The 18419-nt window shown below is 44.9% G+C and overlaps 1 protein-coding gene across 4 annotated transcripts in view; it reads right to left on the bottom strand.

Annotated features, from left to right (window-relative positions):
* The window catches only part of MPRIP (myosin phosphatase Rho interacting protein), a 110954-nt gene that overhangs the window by 52487 nt on the left and 40048 nt on the right, over positions 1–18419 (bottom strand). For 3 of the 4 annotated variants that reach the window (XM_070761403.1, XM_070761401.1, XM_070761402.1), the window contains exons 4-7: positions 13255–13406; positions 9714–9798; positions 3355–3565; positions 457–616 (exon numbers count right to left, since the gene is read on the bottom strand). In XM_070761403.1, the coding sequence (XP_070617504.1) occupies positions 457–616; positions 3355–3565; positions 9714–9798; positions 13255–13406 (608 nt within the window). Of the gene's footprint in view, positions 1–102; positions 617–3354; positions 3566–9713; positions 9799–13254; positions 13407–18419 lie in introns of all 4 variants that reach the window. The other variant, XM_070761404.1, reaches the window with a different exon arrangement.

Below are 18419 nucleotides of genomic sequence, written 5' to 3'. Positions count from 1 at the left end.
ATCCAGCCATCCAATCACTTTGGGCAAAAAACCCTCCCTTTCCAAAAGACAAGTTTTTAATCCTCCATCAGCCGAAAAGCGACGCGTGGATTCGGGTCTTACCTCCTCTCGTTCCCGAACAGCCGAGCTACCTCTTCGCGACCGGGACTCCTTGCCCGGGAACTCCGCTCAAGCCGTTTCCGCTCGACTTGAAAAGCGTCGCGGTTACTGATGCGAATCGCCTTGGGCACGTCGGCCAGAGTGGAGTATTTGCGGCTGACCCGAAAAGCAAAGGGTCCGTTGCGTCTCTCCTCGGTCTTCGCCCCGTTGCGAAGGGCGGGGTCCTTGTGCTTGGAGGGCCTCAGGCCTCGGACGTCCAGGGAATTGAGAGAGAAACTGTGCACCATTCGGCCGGCCGGCCAGGTACCTGAAGAAGGGAAGGAATCGCTCGGGTGCTGAGATTTGGGGTGACCGTACCTGTGGTTGGGCGCGCAGGGGCTCGGGGGGGACGGCAGGTTGGGCATCTGGTGCTCCTCGGCCTTGACTTCCTGCTTGGTCTTCTCCAAGGAAAAGTAGCCACTTTCCACCCGGGTTTTCCGCCCGCAGTCGTTGCGGTCACCGTTCATGGCAGCCTCCTCTGGAGGACGAAAAAAACATGGAAGGGAAGAGAGGAACAAGTTGAGAAAGGAGGAGAGAGAGAGAAAGAGAACAATGGTTGCAGGAACTGGGCATGGCTGGTTTAATGAAAAGGAGGACCAGGGGAGACATGATAGCAGCGTTCCAGTATCTCATGGGATGCCACAAAGAAGGAGTCCACCTATTCTCCTAAGCAAAACTGAAAGGAAGGAAGGAAGGAAGGGAGGGAGGGATCATGGGAGACAACTCAGGGTTTGCCACAAAGAAGAAGTCAAGCTATTCTCCTAAGCAAAAATGAAAGAAAGGAAGGAAGGAAGGAAGGGAGAGAGGGAGGGAGGGAGGGAGGGAGGGAGGGAGGGAGGGAGGGATCAGGGGAGACATCTCAGGGGTTGCCAAAAAGAAGAGGCAGTTAACCTATTCTCCAAAGCACCTCAAGGTAGAACAAGAAGCAATTGGTGGAAACTAAACAAGGAGAGAAGCAACTTAGAACTAAGGAGAAATTTTCTGACAGTCAGAACAGTTAATGAGTGGAAAAGCTTCTCTCCAGAAGTTATGAATGCTCCAACACTGAAGGTTTTAAAGAAGATCTGTATAACCATCTGTCTGAAGTAGTGGAGGGTTTCCTGCCTAAGCAGGGGGTTGGACTAAAATACCTCCAAGGTCCCTTCCAACTCCGTTGTTGTTATTATTATTTGTGGTTTTATTAGTTGAGTTTTAGTTAAGTGTGTGTATTGCCTATCGTCTGTCTTTGGTAGTTGTATATGGCTTGCTGTTATGCCCTTTATTAAAAGGATATTATAAATAAATGCTTATTATTATTATTATTATTAAGACCAAACTTTGCCTACCTGTGGTCTAGGGTCCCCTGCTTGAGCAGGGGGTTGGTCTAGAAGACCTCAAAGGTCCCTTTCCAATTCTGCTATTCTATTAACGGGGAATTTTCCTAGGCAGAGGTGAGTTTTAAGGAGCTTACAAAAGGCAAGGAGGGTGGGGGCAATTCTAATCTCTGGGGTGAATTGGTTCCAGAGGGCCGGGGCCGCCACAGAGAAGGCTCTTCCCCTGGGTCCCGCCAAGCAACATTGTTTAGTTGACGGGACCCGGTGAAGATCCACTCTGTGGGACCTAACTGTTCGCTGGGATTCATGCAGCAGAAGGCGGTCCCTGAGATAATCTGGTCCGGTGCCATGAAGGGCTTTATAGGTCATAACCAACACTTTGAATTGTGACCGGAAACTGATCGGCAACCAATGCAGACTGCGGAGTGTTGGTGTAACATGGGCATATTTGGGGAAGCCCATGATTGCTCTCGGAGCTGCATTCTGCACGATCTGGAGTTTCCGAACACTTTTCAAAGGTCGCCCCTGAAAAACGTTGCCTTAGAAGATCCACCAAGACATGACAAATCTAGGAAGGCCACACTTTATATTCCCGGGCAAGTATTTGCAGGCAGGGCAAAATGTTCAAGTTTCAGAAACACCTCTAGTAAAGAAAATGCGGTGGTTCAAATTCTACCCTCAGGGGACCCAGCCCCCATCCTAAGTGTGTCAACTTGTCAAGATCTTTATCGGAAGCCCTGCGTCTGCTACAGCCCCCTCTTTGAATTCTTCTTGCAGTAGAAAGGTCAGCGTTGCTCCAAAACTGTTGTTGAGAATGTCCTGTTCTTTGGGAACGTGTCCCTGAAGCCACCCGAGTTAAGTCCCACCAGCTCCTCAAGGTTGCTGGTTTTGCAACCGGGCTGTTCCGTAAATTTGTCTTATCTTGTTTTCTGGCAAGGACCTCAGTTCCCTTCAAAATGAGGACACCAAGAAGAAGGGAGAAGAAAAGAGAAGAGAAGGAGAAGGAAGAAAGGAGGAGGAGGGAGAGGGTAGGAGGAGGAGAAAGAAGGGAGGAGCAGAAAGAAGAAAGGATGAGAAAGAGAAGAGAAGGAAAAGAGAAGGAGGAGGAGAAAGAAGGGAGCAGCAGAAAGAAGGAAGGAGGAGGAGAAAGAGGAGAAAAGAAGGAAAAGACGAGGAAGAGGAGGAGAAAGAAGGAAGGAAGATAAATTAAGAAGGAGGAGAAGGAGGAGGAGGAGGAGGAAGAAACAACTACTACAACTACAACTTGTCTTCTTACGAGTTTGGGAAAAGAGGATTTGTTAGCACAAGGAGGAGGAGGAAGAAGAGGAAGAAGAAGAAACAACAACCACTACTACAACCACAATCTGTCTTCTTAGGAGTTTGAGAAAAGAGAATTTGTTAGCACAGGGTGGAGGAGAAGGAGGGGGAGGAGGAGGAAGAGGAAGAAACAACAACTACTACAACCACAACTTGTCTTCTTAAGAGTTTGGGAAAAGAGGATTTGTTAGCACAAGGAGGAGGAGGAGGAAGAGGAGGAAGTAACAACAACCACTACTACAACCACAACTTGTCTTCTTAAGAGTTTGAGAAAAGAGGATTTGTTAGCACAGGGTGGAGGAGGAGGGGAAGAGGAAGAAGAAGAAACAACTACTACTACAACTTGTCTTCTTAGAGTTTGGGAAAATAGGATTTGTTAGCACAGGGTGGAGGAGGAGGAAGAGGAGAAAGAAGAGGAAGAAACAGCAGCTACTACAACTTTTCTTATCTTTTGCAGCCCAGGGTTCCAGACAGCAGATATAAAAAACTCTGATGAAAAAAATTAAGAACCTGGTGGATCCCAGATCTTCTATCTACCCTGGACCTTCCCTTTGGTTTGACTGAACATCCAGGTCTCCATTCTTACCTTCTTTGCTGTCCAGGACCGAGTCCTTCAGGGAACACACTGGGGGCCCCTGTCCTGGCAGAGATCCAGGGGCCGAGCCGAGGACCACGTTCCCATCCAGATGGTCTTTGCTTCTCAGCTCTTCTTGCCAGAGGGTGGACTTGGTGGTGGGGATCTTCTCAGCACCGGGGATGCTGCTACTGGTCACGGCCATCTTCGCTGGACCAGGTTCCTGGAGAGAGAGAAGAAATGGACGGGCAACCCCAGTTGCAACAGGAGACCATATCTGGAATACAGTGTCCAGTTCTGGAGACCTCACCTACAAAGCGATATGGATCAAATTGAACAGGTCCAAAAACGGGCTACAAGAATGGTAGAAGGTCTTAAGCATAAAACTTAGCAGGAAACACTCAATGAACTCAATCTGTCTAGTCTGGAGGACAGAAGGGAAAGGGGGGAGATGATCGAAACATTTAAATATGTTAAAGGGTTAAATAAGGCTCAGGAGGGAAGTGTTTTCAATAGGAAAGTGAACCCAAGAACAAGGGGGCACAATCTGAGGTTTGTTGGGGGAAAGATTAGAAGTAATGTGAGAAAATATTATTTTACTGAAAGAGTAGTAGATGCTTGGAACAAACTTCCAGCAGACGTGGTTGGTAAATCCACAGGAACTGAATTTAAATATGCCTGGGATAAACATAGATCCACCCTAAGATAAAATACAAGAAATAGTATAAGGGCAGACTAGATGGACCGTGAGGTATTTTTCTGCCGTCAATCTTCTATGTTTCTAAATAATAAATAAATTAGTGAACTTCAGGCAGCGGTTTTGCTGAAAGCCAGCACTTCCTTCCAGATTTTGGCAATGCTGCACCCGCACTAAATCACCGTTCTGTTGTAGGTTGAGGGCCACCTGTAGAAGAAGTAGGAACTAAGTACCAATTCCCCATCTCCAATTTTATTGGAGCGGCAAGAAAGAGTGAGCAGAGGGGAGAATCACTTCCTCATTGGAGGGTGACAGAGGAAGAGTTGTATGCCGTCTAAAGCAGCTTTTGGAGGTCACGTTGACCAGCTCACGAGGAAGGTCATCTAATGCTTATACAGCCTCGATGCTGCAGTGGTTAGAGCGCAGTACTGCAAGCTACTTCTGCCAGCAGTTTGGCAGATCAAATCTCACCAGGCTCAAGGTTGACTCAGCCTTCCAAGGTCGGTAAAATGAGGACCCAGATTGTTGGGGGAAAGAGGCTGATTCTTTATACCACTTAGAGAGGGCTGGAAAAGTTCTAAGAGGCGTGATATAAGTCTAAGGGCTATTGGCCTTCCTTCCTTCCTTCTTTCCTTCCTTCCTCCCTCTCTTCCTTCTGTGGTAAAATGATTATAATATTTCAGGCTAATTCTTACCCACTGCCAGATCGATCCTGATCAGCTCAAGGTTGATTCAGTGTTCTATCCTTCCAAGGTTGGTAAAATGAGGACCCAGATTGTTGGGAACAAGAGGCTGATTCTGTAAACCGCTTAGAAAGGGCTGGAAAAGCATGATGAAGCTAGAGGTATAACAAGCAGGAAGAGGGAGATTGTGATCCCCTTATATAGAGCGCTGGTGAGACCCCATTTGGAATACTGTGTTCAGTTCTGGAGACCTCACCTACAAAAAGATATTGACAAAATTGAACGGGTCCAAAGACAGGCTACAAGAATGGTGGAAGGTCTTAAGCATAAAACGTATCAGGAAAGACTTCATGAACTCAATCTGTGTAGTCTGGAGGACAGAAGGAAAAGGGGGGACATGATCGAAACATTTAAATATGTTAAAGGGTTAAATAAGGTTCAAGAGGGAAGTGTTTTTAATAGGAAAGTGAACACAAGAACAAGGGGACACAATCTGAAGTTAGTTGGGGGAAAGATCAAAAGCAACGCGAGAAAATATTATTTGACTGAAAGAGTAGTAGATCCTTGGAACAAACTTCCAGCAGATGTGGTAGATAAATCCACAGTAACTGAATTTAAACATGCCTGGGATAAACATATATCCATCCTAAGATAAAATACAAGAAATAGTATAAAGGCAGACTAGATAGACCATGAGGTCTTTTTCTGCCGTCAATCTTCTATGTTTCTATGTTTCTAAGGTTGATTCAGTGTTCTATCCTTCCAAGGTTGGTAAAATGAGGACCCAGATTGTGGGGGGCAAGAGGCTGATTCTGTAAACCACTTAGAGAGGGCTGGAAAAGCATGATAAAGCATGATATAAGTCTAAGGGCTATTGGTATTCCTTCCTTCCTTCCCTCCCTCCCTCCCTCCCTCCCTCCTTCCTTCTTTCCAACATGGATCAAATGAGGACCCAGATTGTTGGGGGCAAGAGGCTGACTCTCTATAAACCACGTAGAGAGGGCTGTAAAGCACTGTGTAGCGGTATATAAGTCTAAGGGCTATTGCTGTTGCTTGAAGAGAAGGTTCTGCTCCAGGTACAACTCAATTCAACCTCTTCCAACTGCCCTGGGATCCCTTTTTGCCTTTCCCTTAGGGAAAATAAAGTGTAACACAAAAAGCCGAGAGCAGGAGTTCCTAGCACAAGCTTCCTTCTTCCTCCCCTCACATTCCTTTTTTGGAAGTAACGTAGGCACCTTCTCTGGGATTTTTTCCCCCACCCCGAGGCACCCAGAAGGCGTTTGTTCCACAAAACTCAACATTACGTGGGTTTTGCTGCGTTCTGCCTCCCTGAGACTCACCTCCATCTCCGCGGGGAGGGAGGGGGAGGAAAGACTCCCTTTTCGGTGCGTCTCTCCCCCACCCCGACCCTACTACCCTTATTTGGTGCTCGGGAGCTCGGATCCTGTCAACTTTCCAAGAGGTTGCTCAGGCAACCAAGCATAACCCCAAAGAGAGAGAGAGATAATATTCCGCCAACATTTTTTTCCTTCTCTTTTCTGTTCTGCTTCCAAAAATTGGGAGGGAAAAAAAAAGCACGGGGGGGGGGGGGAGAGGAGTCTAAAATAGGAAGAGCTCTGGGGGAAGGGCTCGCCCCATCTTAAGGCTGCTTTGCCTCTTGCTCTACGCTTGGGTGCGTTGGCTCAGCTGGGCCACATTCTCTAAAACGCTTGCAGGGGTTTTAGAGACTGCTAACTGGACTGAATTTTGGGGAACCCTCTCTCTCTCACACTCACACACACCTATGAAGGACCTCACAACACTTACACACCCAAGTTACACCCCTGCATGCAGATTCCTCCACATGCTTTTTGCTAAAAACAATGCCGCTCAGAAAGTAATGCACCACATTATTCTGCTCAGCCTACAGTAATGGAAGTTATTATTATTATTTATTAGATTTGTATGCCGCCCCTCTCCAAAGACTCAGAGCGGAAGTGCCAAAGAGAAGGCAGGACCCTCCCTTTCCCTTGACCCCCTGCAAATGGGACCCAAGGGAACCCAGCCTGCCTCAACCCACATAGAGGCGACACTTGGACATCCCTTTCAATCACCACCTATGATACTCTTCGCATCCGTGAATCTGTCTAATCCTGCCTTGAAGCTATCCAGGCTGACAGCTGTCACATCTTCTTCCATCAACTAAGGACCCTCTGGGTGAAGAAATATTTCCCTTTATTTGTCCTCAGTGTCTTACCTGTGAGCTTTAGGGAGGGTCCTATTATTGTGTGATAGAGAAAATAATATTTCCCCGTCCACCTTTTCTATCCCATGCATGATTTTATACACTTCAATCAAGTCACCTCTTGCAACCTGGTTTCCTAAGGGAGGGGCTCCATTTCCTTGATCATCCTTGTTGCCCTTTTTTGCACCTTTTCCAGTTCCATTCTATCCTCCTTGAGGTGTGGTGACCAGAACTGTACACAGGACTCCAAGTGAGGTCTCACCATCAATTTGTACAACACAACCTTTGCCGACCTATTTTCGATTCCCTTCCTAATCACGCCAAGCATGAAATTTGCTTTTTTTTAAAAATTGCTGCTGGGTTGACATCTTCATTGAGCTGTCCACCAAAACCCCAAGATCCCCCACAAGAAGCCTGGGAGAAACCACAAATCTATTCATTAACAAAGAACGCCCAATGCTTTTAGTTCGACAAGGAAATACCTGGACAGCTTCCCTCCCATGGAGCAGATAATGTTCATTAAAAGGTTCGGGATGAGTACCTTGATCTACACATCATCCCATATATCTGGGGCCAGCAACTACATCCAAAGGAAGTTGCTTGAGTCCTTTAACCCTTCAAAATTCTCCCGAGCAATTTCCATGTGGGACATTTGTGCAGGAAAGAATGAGTCATACCCGAGATTTTGTGCCTGCAGTATATGTGTATGTGTGTTTTACCATTTATAGTCAAAAGAGGGCTAGAAAGAAGCTGTCACTAGGTTCCCTAGAGGACACGTTCAGCCTCCATCTTATCTATACCACATCTGGGCCTTATCTCCAAGGGACATCTCCGGTAGGAAAAACCAGATTCCATGTCAGCAATCGGGAATGTTTTCCCAGCCTGCAGCTTCGAATAAGGAATTGAAGATTATCAATATGATGACAAGAAGGTGGAAAAGTCAAGAAGAAGCGGAATACAGTGATACCTCGTCTTACAAACGCCTCGTCATACAAACTTTTCGAGATACAAACCCGGGGTTTAAGATTTTTTTGCCTCTTCTTGCAAACTATTTTCACCTTACAAACCCACCACCGCTGCTGGGATGCCCTGCCTCCGGACTTCCGTTGCCAGTGAAGCACCCATTTTTGTGCTGCTGGAATTCCCTTGAGGCTCCCCTCCATGGGAAACCCACCTCTGGACTGCCGAGTTTTTGTGATGCTGCAGGGGAATCCCAGCAGGAAGTCCAGAGGTGGGGTTTCCCAGCGAGGGGAGCCTCAGCGAAATCGCAGCATCGCAAAAACACAGAGTTCCGGAGGTGGGGTTTTGAGGACTTCGGTGTTTTTGTGATGCTGAGATGGGGTTTCCCATGGAGGGGAACTTCAGGGGAATCCCAGCAGCGCAAAAACGGGCGCTTCGGCTGGCAAAAGGGGTGAATTTTGGGCTTGCACACATTAATCGCTTTTCCATTGATTCCTATGGGAAACATTGTTTTGTCTTACAAACTTTTCACCTTAAGAACCTCATCCTGGAACCAATTAAGTTTGTAATATGAGGTATCACTGTATTAGGAAAGCAACTGGAATGGCAGGGAATTAGTTAATGGAAATAGTATAAAGTTATCAATGTGTCAATGGTTAATAATAAACAACATAAGAGATCGTAAAGTGTAAAGAATCTCTGTTAAAGAGGTAGTAGGTAAATAAGAATATGTATCGTTTCTAGAAATTGTATGTATGTAAAACTCTACCCCAAAAACTTCTGATAAGAGAGGGGTGAAAAAAAGCCCCTATACATGTTCTATCTTTGTTGTTGTTTTATGTTTGTCTGATTAATTTTTTTTTTAAAAAAGAAAATTATCTGTTGTGGTTAGCTCTGGCCCAGCTCCTGCCCCAAGGACTGTGGGTGTGGGGGAGACATCCACATGCTGCAGGCCTGTTTTGCCCCCAGCGGAATCTGCTGATGAAGGCTCCTCTGACCAAGAAGACATGAGTGACAGGGAGGAGGAGAGTGTGGCAGACAGCTCAGAAGGAGATCAATTATCTAGCTCCTCCTTGGATTCAGAACAAGAGTTAATGATACAGCCACACATGCGGAGAGCGATGCATAGGCAGCAACAACTGAGAGATTATTATCAAAGAAAATGAGGCCACCTGTGGTTGGGTGGGGCTGTGGTCATTAGTGAGGCTGCTATAAAGAGCAGCCTGTGGGTTTGGCCATTGTGGAGGATTATCTGATCATTGTGTTTCGTGACTGCTTTACTGACTTTGACCTTTTGTGTGCTGATTTTTCCCCGTTGTGAAACTAAACCAGAGCAAAGTGTGTTTCACTTTGTGAAAGAAGAAGGACTGTGAATTGCCTCACAGCTGCAAGCTAAGTATCACAGAACTGATAAGGGACTTGTACAAATTACCCGTTTGTTTGGAGACCAGTGCTCTTGATTATACCAAAAGAGGGCTTGGTTTAAGTGAATTTTCATTATAAAGAACATTGTTTTGAGTTTTCAAACATGTGTGTGTCTGAAATTGTATCTGTGCATTTTTGGGAGGAGTCTACCAGAGAGCCCGACAAAACAGAATTAGATTTCAAAATAGATTTAGATTTCAAAGTTGAATTAGATTTCAAAATAAATGAAACCAATCAAGAAAGAGAAAGCAGAACAGCTTCTAATAGCTGCAAATAAACAGACTGAGATTGTTTAAAAAATTCCATTTAGAGAAGATCAACCTGAAAAGAAAGAAAGCCATGAGCTGCATGAGAACCAGGCCAGGTGTGCTCCCAGTTTTACCTGTGGGGTTGGGGGCTCCACTTTCCTCTTCTTCTTTTGATTCTGCTTGTTTGTCCTTGGATAGACTACCAACATCTCCGACCACCTGAAGGCAAGAAGGCAAGTTGAGAATCGCCCCCCACGGAATCAAGGGGGATGGTGAAAAGAGGGAGAGAAACTCCCCCAACTGTTGGAGACCCCCCTCCCTTTAAACACACAAACACACACACACAGCTTGTTCAACACAGAACCATCATCATTGGCTATATGTGTGAACATAATGGAGTTTCTACCTGTTTGCCCTGGTTCAGCCAAACTGATAGCGGCTCTGCCCACTTGTGTCATAGAAACATTAGAAGATTGAGGGCAGAAAAAGACCTCCTGGTCCATCTCTTCTGACCTTATGCTATTTCCTGTATTTTATCTTAGGAATTAGATAAAATGAGATCAGCAAGACAGGTCAGCAGCTATCACCCCAGCAGTGATCTAATACATTCCCATAAAACAGTGGTTCCGAAACTTACCAACTTTAAGACTTGTGGATTTCAACTGCTGGGTGAGATCATCCAAGGGCATGGGGTGAGGTATCATCAATATATGCCGATGATACCCAGTTATACATCTCCACCCCATGTTCAGTCAACGAAGCAGTGGAAGTGATGTGCCGGTGCCTGGAGGCTGTTGGGGCCTGGATGGGTGTCAACAAACTCAAACTCAACCCAGACAAGACGGAGTGGCTGTGGGTCTTGCCTCCCAAGGACAATTCTATCTCTCCATCCATTACCCTGGGGGGAGAATCATTGACCCCCTCAGAGAAGGTCCGCAACTTGGGCGTCCTCCTCGATCCACAGCTCACATTAGAGAAACATCTTTCAGCTGTGGTGAGGGGGGCGTTCGCCCAGGTTCGCCTGGTGTACCAGTTACGGCCCTATTTGGATCGGGAGTCACTGCTCACAGTCACTCATGCCCTCATCACCTCGAGGCTCGACTACTGTAACGCTCTCTACATGGGGCTACCTTTGAAAAGTGTTCGGAAACTTCAGATCGTGCAGAATGCAGCTGTGAGAGCAATCATGGGCTTTCCCAAAAATGCCCATATAACACCAACACTCCGCAGCCTGCATTGGTTGCCAATCAGTTTCCGGTCACAATTCAAAGTGTTGGTTATAACCTATAAAGCCCTTCATGGCACCGGACCAGACTATCTCAGGGACTGCCTTCTGCTGCATGAATCCCAGCAACCAGTTAGGTCCCACAGAGTTGGCCTTCTCCGGGTCCTGTCAACTAAACAATGTTGCTTGGCAGGATCCAGGGGAAGAGCCTTCTCTGTGGCGGCCCCGGCCCTCTGGAACCAATTCCCCCCAGAGATTAGAATTGCCCCCACCCTCCTCACCTTTCGTAAACTCCTTAAAACCCACCTCTGCCTCCAGGCATGGGGGAATTGAGATACCCTTTCCCCCTAAGCCTTTACAATTTTATGCATGGTATATCTGTATGTATGTTTGGTTTTTATAATAATGGGTTTTTAACTGTTTTTAGTATTGGATTATTATTATATGCTGTTTTATTGCTGTTGTTAGCCACCCCGAGTCTACGGAGGGGGGCGGCATACAAATCCAATAAATAATAATACTAATACTAATACTAATAACAACAACAACAACAACAACAACTCCCAGAATTCTCCAGGCAGCATAGCACAGTGCAGCATAGCACAGCTGGCTGGAGAATTCTGGGAGTTGAAGTCCACAAGTCTTAAAGTTGCCAAGTTTGGGAACCAATGTCAGCTCCACTATTTTTTACCCCTCTGAACAATCCCAGTTCTTCTTCGGACCACAGAGGACTCGATCACGGGCTCAGCAGGCCAAGAACTCCCCAAGCAAGGGACGGGACCCAATTACCAAGAGGTGGCAATGCAACCCATCCGAGAACCAGTCGATCCTGCTGAGCAGCTTAGGTTCAGCCATTACCCCTGCCATTCTCTTTTGTCGCTGGTGCTCGGCGTGTGTTTGTACTTCCATTGCCGTCTCTTGCGTTTATCCCCTTTCAGGATTTACAGGTTTTTTTAGCAGCAAGCACAACACAAATTAGAGAGTGGCAATGCCACCCCACCACAATCTCCTTTAGATCTTCGTGTCTGGGCCTGAGACGAGACTCTGTGCCTTGTCACAGCCGTCTTGACTCCAGAGTCGACGATTCATCTGCATTTGGCTTTTAAGACAACATGGGTCATATTCAAAGTTTTGCTAGAAAAACGAAGAATAATCTGCAGCTTCCTGATGCTGTCGGCCTGAGGGTGGGCACCCTTGAGGCTGGCAGGATCTATTTGTGACCTGTTTGTTTATTTACAAAAACCAAGCTCTGCCAAGGGAGATTAATCCAAATCTCTTTTTAAACCAGAGATCTACAAACTTGGCAACTTTAAGACTTGTGGACTTCAACTCCCAGAATTCCCGGAGTTTAAGTCCACAAGTCTTAAAGTTGCCAAATTTGGAGGCTCCTGCTTTAAAGATTAAAAAAAAAGTCGGGATCCAATTTTATTTAGTAAAAGAATTGTGCCACACTTTTCTGGAGATCAAAGGCTGGGATAAATAAAGGTAATGTCCTTTGAAAAGTAACTTCCTTTGAACGTTATGCAACTCCTGATGAATTCACACACACACACACATTGGTGTTTGCCTTGGCTAAGGGTAAGGGAACACTTAAACAACACAGTATAACTCCAAGTCAATCAAACTTCTGTGAAATCAAACCATCCACTTAGGGAGCAACACTGGTTGACAATCAATTTCACCTGCTGTTGTGCCCATTCAACTTTGCCCAGAACAAAGTATTCAATGAGAATATTTCATTCATTCGGATCTGGGATGCGTTCTTTGAGGGTTCTCTTTATTTTGGGGGGCAGTGTACATTATCTACTATATAAACTGTATGAGTATGTACACACATCTACAACTCTTGTAAAATTATACATATTCAACCTCATTGCAATAGGAAAAACATACCCAGAGCCCAGAAGGGGAAGAACAGAAAATATTCAATTTTTTTCTACCAGTTCTGCATACCTGACATGCCCATCACCACCTACATTTCTCTCCCCCCCCTTTCTTTCTGGGGGGGGGGATTAAGCCTCAATGCCTATGTCTGGACACCCTTGCATGTGTGTGCCGGCCATCTGATTTTTGTTTCGCACAGAGGCTCTGCGAGGGCATTTGTGGCTTCCAGAGAGCCTCCAGGGGGATGGGAGAGGACTTTTTACCCTCCCCGGTCTCCAGGGAGGCCTTTGGAACCTGGGAAGGGTGAAACATGAGCCTACAAAGCCCATCAGAAGTTGGGAAAGGCCCCACCTGAGTAACATACCACACACCTTCGCTTGCAACTTGGAAGCCCATGAGAAGGTGGATCCTCAATGATGGTTAGATGAAGAATCGACCCCATTCTTGATGGCTCCAGGAGCAACCCAAACTCTGACCCACTCTCCAGAACTTCCCGGTGGTCCGTTCTGAAGGGTTCTCCCATGCAGCCCCCACCACCCCACTCCTTCCCCCAACCCTTCGCTCACCCACTGATGATCTCCTTGTTCTCGGCTCGGATGAAATGCTCCTTCTCCGGTGTCAGGATGCACAGCGAGAACTTCTGCCCGGTTCGATTCTCTCCATCCACAACATCTGTACACTGGTTCATGTTGATGGTTCCTTGCGGCAAAGTGGTGGGCTGGGGGAGTAAGTGGAGAACAGTGAGCAAGTAAGAAGGGAAAATATGGAATGAAACCCTTGCAAGGAGTCCTCAAAATACAGCCAGAGAAGAAGAAGGGGAAAAGATTTGGAAAATTAACTACAGTGGTACCTCTACCTAAGAACGCCTCTATTTACTAACTTTCTAGATAAGAACCAGGTGTTCAAGATTTTTTTGCCTCTTCTCAAGAACCATGTTCCACTTACAAAGCCGAGCCTTCAAAACTGTAACCGGAAAGGCAGGGAGAAGCCTCCGTGGGGCCTCTCTAGGAATCTCCTGGGAGGAAACAGGGCCAGAAAAGGTAGGGAGAAGCCTCCGTTGGGCCTCTCTAGGAGTCTCCTGGGAGGAAATAGGGTTGGAAAAGGTGGGGAGAAGCCTCCGTGGGGCCTCTCTAAGAATCTCCTGGGAGGAAACAGGGCCGGAAAAGGCAGAGAGAAACCTCCGTGGGTTCTCTCTAGGAATCTCCTGGGAGGAAACAGAAATGGAAAAGGTGGGGAGAAACTTCTGTGGGGCCTCTCTAGGAATCTCCTGGGAGGAAACAGGGCCGGAAAAGGCAGGAAGAAACCTCCATGGGGCCTCTCTAGGAATCTTCTAGGAGGAAACAGGGCCTCCACCCTCCCTGTGGTTTCCCCAATCGCACACATTATTTGCTTTTGCATTGATTCCTATGGAAACAATTGCTGCTTCTTACAAACTTTTCTACTTAAGAACCTGGTGACGGAACAAATTAAGTTCGTAATTAGAGGTATCACTGTATAAGCAGAGATATTTTTCAAGAGTTTTTACATCCTGATCTTCTATATGCCCATTGGGGTCGCCATTCCCACCATTCCCTTTTTAAGACAGTTTAAGGTGAAACCCGTCCCCAGTTTTCATTCCAAGTTCAAAAACAACAAAACGTCACTTCACCTTTCACCATTTGGCCCCCATCAATCATCTCAGCTACATCACTCCCCTAAGAACCAAGTTTTCCAAACCCTGCAAATTAAAACTTTAAAAAAAGCCAACTAAACACAGGCTCACCTCCTGCTATTCTTAACATCGTAATTTTAAATACCGGTTTTAAAATTGGCAGCTACCACTTTCCATTTATTTTATTTTTTTTAAATGACACAATATTGACTGGAGCTAAAAGTATCCCAGGAAGACGACCGAGCCAAGAAGAGGCTACATCCGACTTTCTCTACTGTGGTTTCCATACAAAAAGTCATCTCTGAGGCACACCCTCTTGCCAAGATACACACACACACAAAGACACACACAGTTATACTCTATAATAATAATAACAACAGAGTTGGAAGGGGCCTTGGAGGTCTTCTAGTCAAACCCCCTGCTTAGGCAGGAAACCCTACACTACTTCAGACAAATGGTTATCCAACATCTGCTTTAAAACTTCCAGTGTTGGAGCATTCACAACTTCTGGTGGCAACTTCTGTTCCACTGATCAACCGTTCTGACAGTCAGGAAATTTCTCCTTAGTTCTAAGTTGCTACAAAAATGGTGGAAGGTCTTAAGCATAAAACGTATCAGGAAAGACTTAATGAACTCAATCTGTATAGTCTGGAGGACAGAAGGGAAAGGGGGGGGCATGATCAAAACATTTAAATATGTTAAAGGGTTAAATAAGGGCCAGGAGGGAAGTGTTTTTAATAGGAAAGTGAACCCAAGAACAAGGAGGTGAGTTGGGGGAAAGATCAGAAGCAACGTGAGAAAATATGATTTGACTGAAAGAGTCGTAGATGCTTGGAACAAACTTGTTTGGTAAATCCACAGTGACTGAATGTAAACATGCCCTGGATAAACATAGATCCATCCTAAGATAAAATACAGGAAATAGTACAAGGGCAGACTAGATGGACCAGGTGGTCTTTTTCTGCCATCAATCTTCTATGTTTCTACGTCTGTCATGGAGACTACTAGGCTCCATCTGTTCGAAGCTTGTGAAACTGATCTGCAACTAGTCAGCAGAAACCACACCAAGCAAGACCATAACACAACCCATGTGTGTGTCCTCCATCCCAAGCACACCAGGCTTCCACAACACAAATGCTTTTCGTGTGAGGATGGCGCTGATCCTGGAACCAAGTTCACATGTGGGAAGAAGGGGGAGAGAAAGTGGGGAGAGAGAAGGGAAGCGGTAGCCAAAATCTGCTTTTTCCTGGAGGAATGGTGACAACTGTTCCTACTTCCCCGCGTTTCAAGGAAGGCTGCGGGGAGATCAGCCAGAGGACATGTTAAAAGAGCTCCGAGGTTTACTCAAGACAGACAGCAAGTCTAAACAGCCAGCCAGGAGCAGAGAGATGGAAGAGCCACGGAGGGCTTCCTCTTAACCCCATTTGGTCCCTGGAGGAAGGATGGAGAAGGACCAAGCTTCTCACACATTGGGTGTTGCGTCTACACGCTTCCCCTTATCGTTTCTCTTTGGGTGGAGAAATAATAACTAGCCTGCAGTCGCATCTTAGATTTTTAAAAAAAATTATTTATTTATTTGATTTGATTTGAATGCCGCCTCTCTCCGTAGACTCGGGGCGGCTCACAACAATAAAACAATGTACAGTACAACAAATCTAATCATTTAAAATAACTAAAAACCCCTTATTAAAAAGCAAAGAACATACACACAAACATACCATGCATAAACTCTATACGTCCGGGGGAGATGTCTCAATTCCCCCAAGCCTGACGGCAGCGGTGGATTTTAAGAAGTTTATGAAAGGCAAGGAGGGAGGGGGCTTAGGTTTGTAGGTGAATATAGTTCGGAAGAGGGGGGAAAATCTTAAACCCCGGGTTCGTATCTCAAAAAGTTCGTATGACGAGGGGTTTGTAAGATGAGGTATCACTGCACTAGATCCAATAACCAACCATCGACCTGAGGATGAATTAAACCAGGAAGGATCCAGAGACAGAACATGGGATGCTCCTTAGCTGAGTTTTGGTGTCACTATTAGTTCTTTGAACCCAGAGCAAAAAAAAAAAAAGGACATGTAGGGGACTTGAAAAAATTATTCACCCTTAAACTATACGCTGTTCTCCACCCTCCATTCCCAACTCAACAAGCTTCCAATTTCAAATACAAATTTTATTTTTCTCCAACATAAAATAAAAAACAATGCATAAGTGCAAACGCTAAAACCATGCTTAGAATAAATAAAACACATATAATTTTTTTATTTTTCTATTGATCATTCAATGGAGGCTTATCTTCTATTTAAAAAAACATTATAACAAACAATTTGGATTCAGAAAAAAATTGTTTTGAAAGATTCATAAAAATGGAATTAATGAGCAACCGATGATTTATGGTCTACTGAAAAAAATGTATGAAATTAGTTATATATTTTTTCTTTTCTTTTTTCCTTTTTTAGTATTTTCAATGTTTGTGATTTGATATAGGGGTTTTTAGATTTAAGTAAAATGTGAAAAGAGAAAAAGAAGGCACTGTGGCCAATCACTTAATTAGAATGTTAGAAATATTATTTGCCAGTATATATTTGAGGGAACATTAATGAAGAGAGGTTTGTGATTGCTGGACGACAAGATTTTTTTGCAATAAGGGACAAAAGATTTATAGAGAAATTAATGATTTTGTATTATGATTTTTTGGGGGAATTATACGAGAGTTATTAACAATGTACTGCATTGTACTGGAAATAGAAGATATTTGACATTGTACTAAAGCGTATGAAGGAAAAAAATAAAAAAAATATACTAAAAAAAAAACATTCTATAGAAATTATGCAACCTTACCAAATGAAAAACCTCAAAACAACCATCTTTCCCCCACCTTACACTCAAAGGTGACATCAGTATAAATGATATCAAACTCTCTAGGATGCCAATCTTAATTCAAACTTTCATTTCTACATCAAATTAATCAATCTAGTATCAGCTGTGTGCACAGATTTCACTGCCACGGGGGGGGGGGGGGGGGATATGGGCTAAAACATTTGCACAGGAAGGTCTTCCCCTCCCCTCCCCATCCCACCCACCCCCTGTTCTCTCAGCAACCGACTCAAACAAGATTTTTGTGTCTCCAGCCATTCTTCCTTATAAGGGGATGGTCGTGTGCAAGTGCAATTTGCCTGCTAAACAGCCCAGCTTCCCAACTCAAATCTCTTTCCCCACCAGGCCGGCTTCCAAAAATATATATCGGGTTTGCAACCCTCGCGAATCCCGTCTCCTGCCTCTTCCCTTCTGGATTCTGTAAGACACTAAGGTTGCCCAAAACAAGCTGCAACCTCTAGAGCAGTGTTTCCCAACCTTGGCAACTTGAAGATATCTGGACTTCAACTCCCAGCATTTGCTGGCTGGGGAATTCTGGGAGTTGAAGTCCAAATATCTTCAAGTTGCCAAGATTTATTTATTTATTTATTTATTTACTTACTTACTTACTTACTTACTTACTTACTTACTTACTTACTTACTTACTTACTTACTTACTTACTTAATTTGTCCAATATACAATAATACACCATGAAGGTAATAGAGGACACCTTCGAGGAAATAGAATTAGAGAAAGAATAGAAGAGAGAATATAGGATAAAATAATCAATGAGAGAATAGAAGAAAGATATAGGGATAGAAGAGAAGATATATGGGATATAGGAGAGACAATCGGACAGGGCACGGGAGGCACTCTGGTGCACTTATGCACGCCCCTTATTGACCTCTTAGGAATCTGGAGAGGTCAACTGTGGACAGTCTAAGGGTAAAATGTTGGGGGTTAGGGGATGATACTATGGAGTCCGGTAATGCGTTCCACGCTTCGACAACTCGATTACTAAAGTCGTATTTTTTACAGTCAAGTTTGGAGCGGTTAATATTGAGCTTGAATCTGTTGTGTGCTCTTGTGTTGTTGTGGTTGAAGCTGAAGTAGTCATTGACAGGCAGGATGTTGCAGCATATAATCTTGTGGGTGATATTAAGATCATGTTTAAGGTGTCTTAGTTCTAAGCTTTCTAGGCCCAGGATTGTAAGTCTAGTTTCATACGG

The sequence above is a fragment of the Erythrolamprus reginae genome, chromosome 9 (genome assembly GCF_031021105.1).
Source record: "Erythrolamprus reginae isolate rEryReg1 chromosome 9, rEryReg1.hap1, whole genome shotgun sequence".
Lineage (NCBI taxonomy): Eukaryota > Metazoa > Chordata > Lepidosauria > Squamata > Dipsadidae > Erythrolamprus > Erythrolamprus reginae.
The sequence above is the reverse complement of the archived record's forward strand: the minus strand, read 5'-3'. Positions and strand labels throughout refer to the sequence as shown.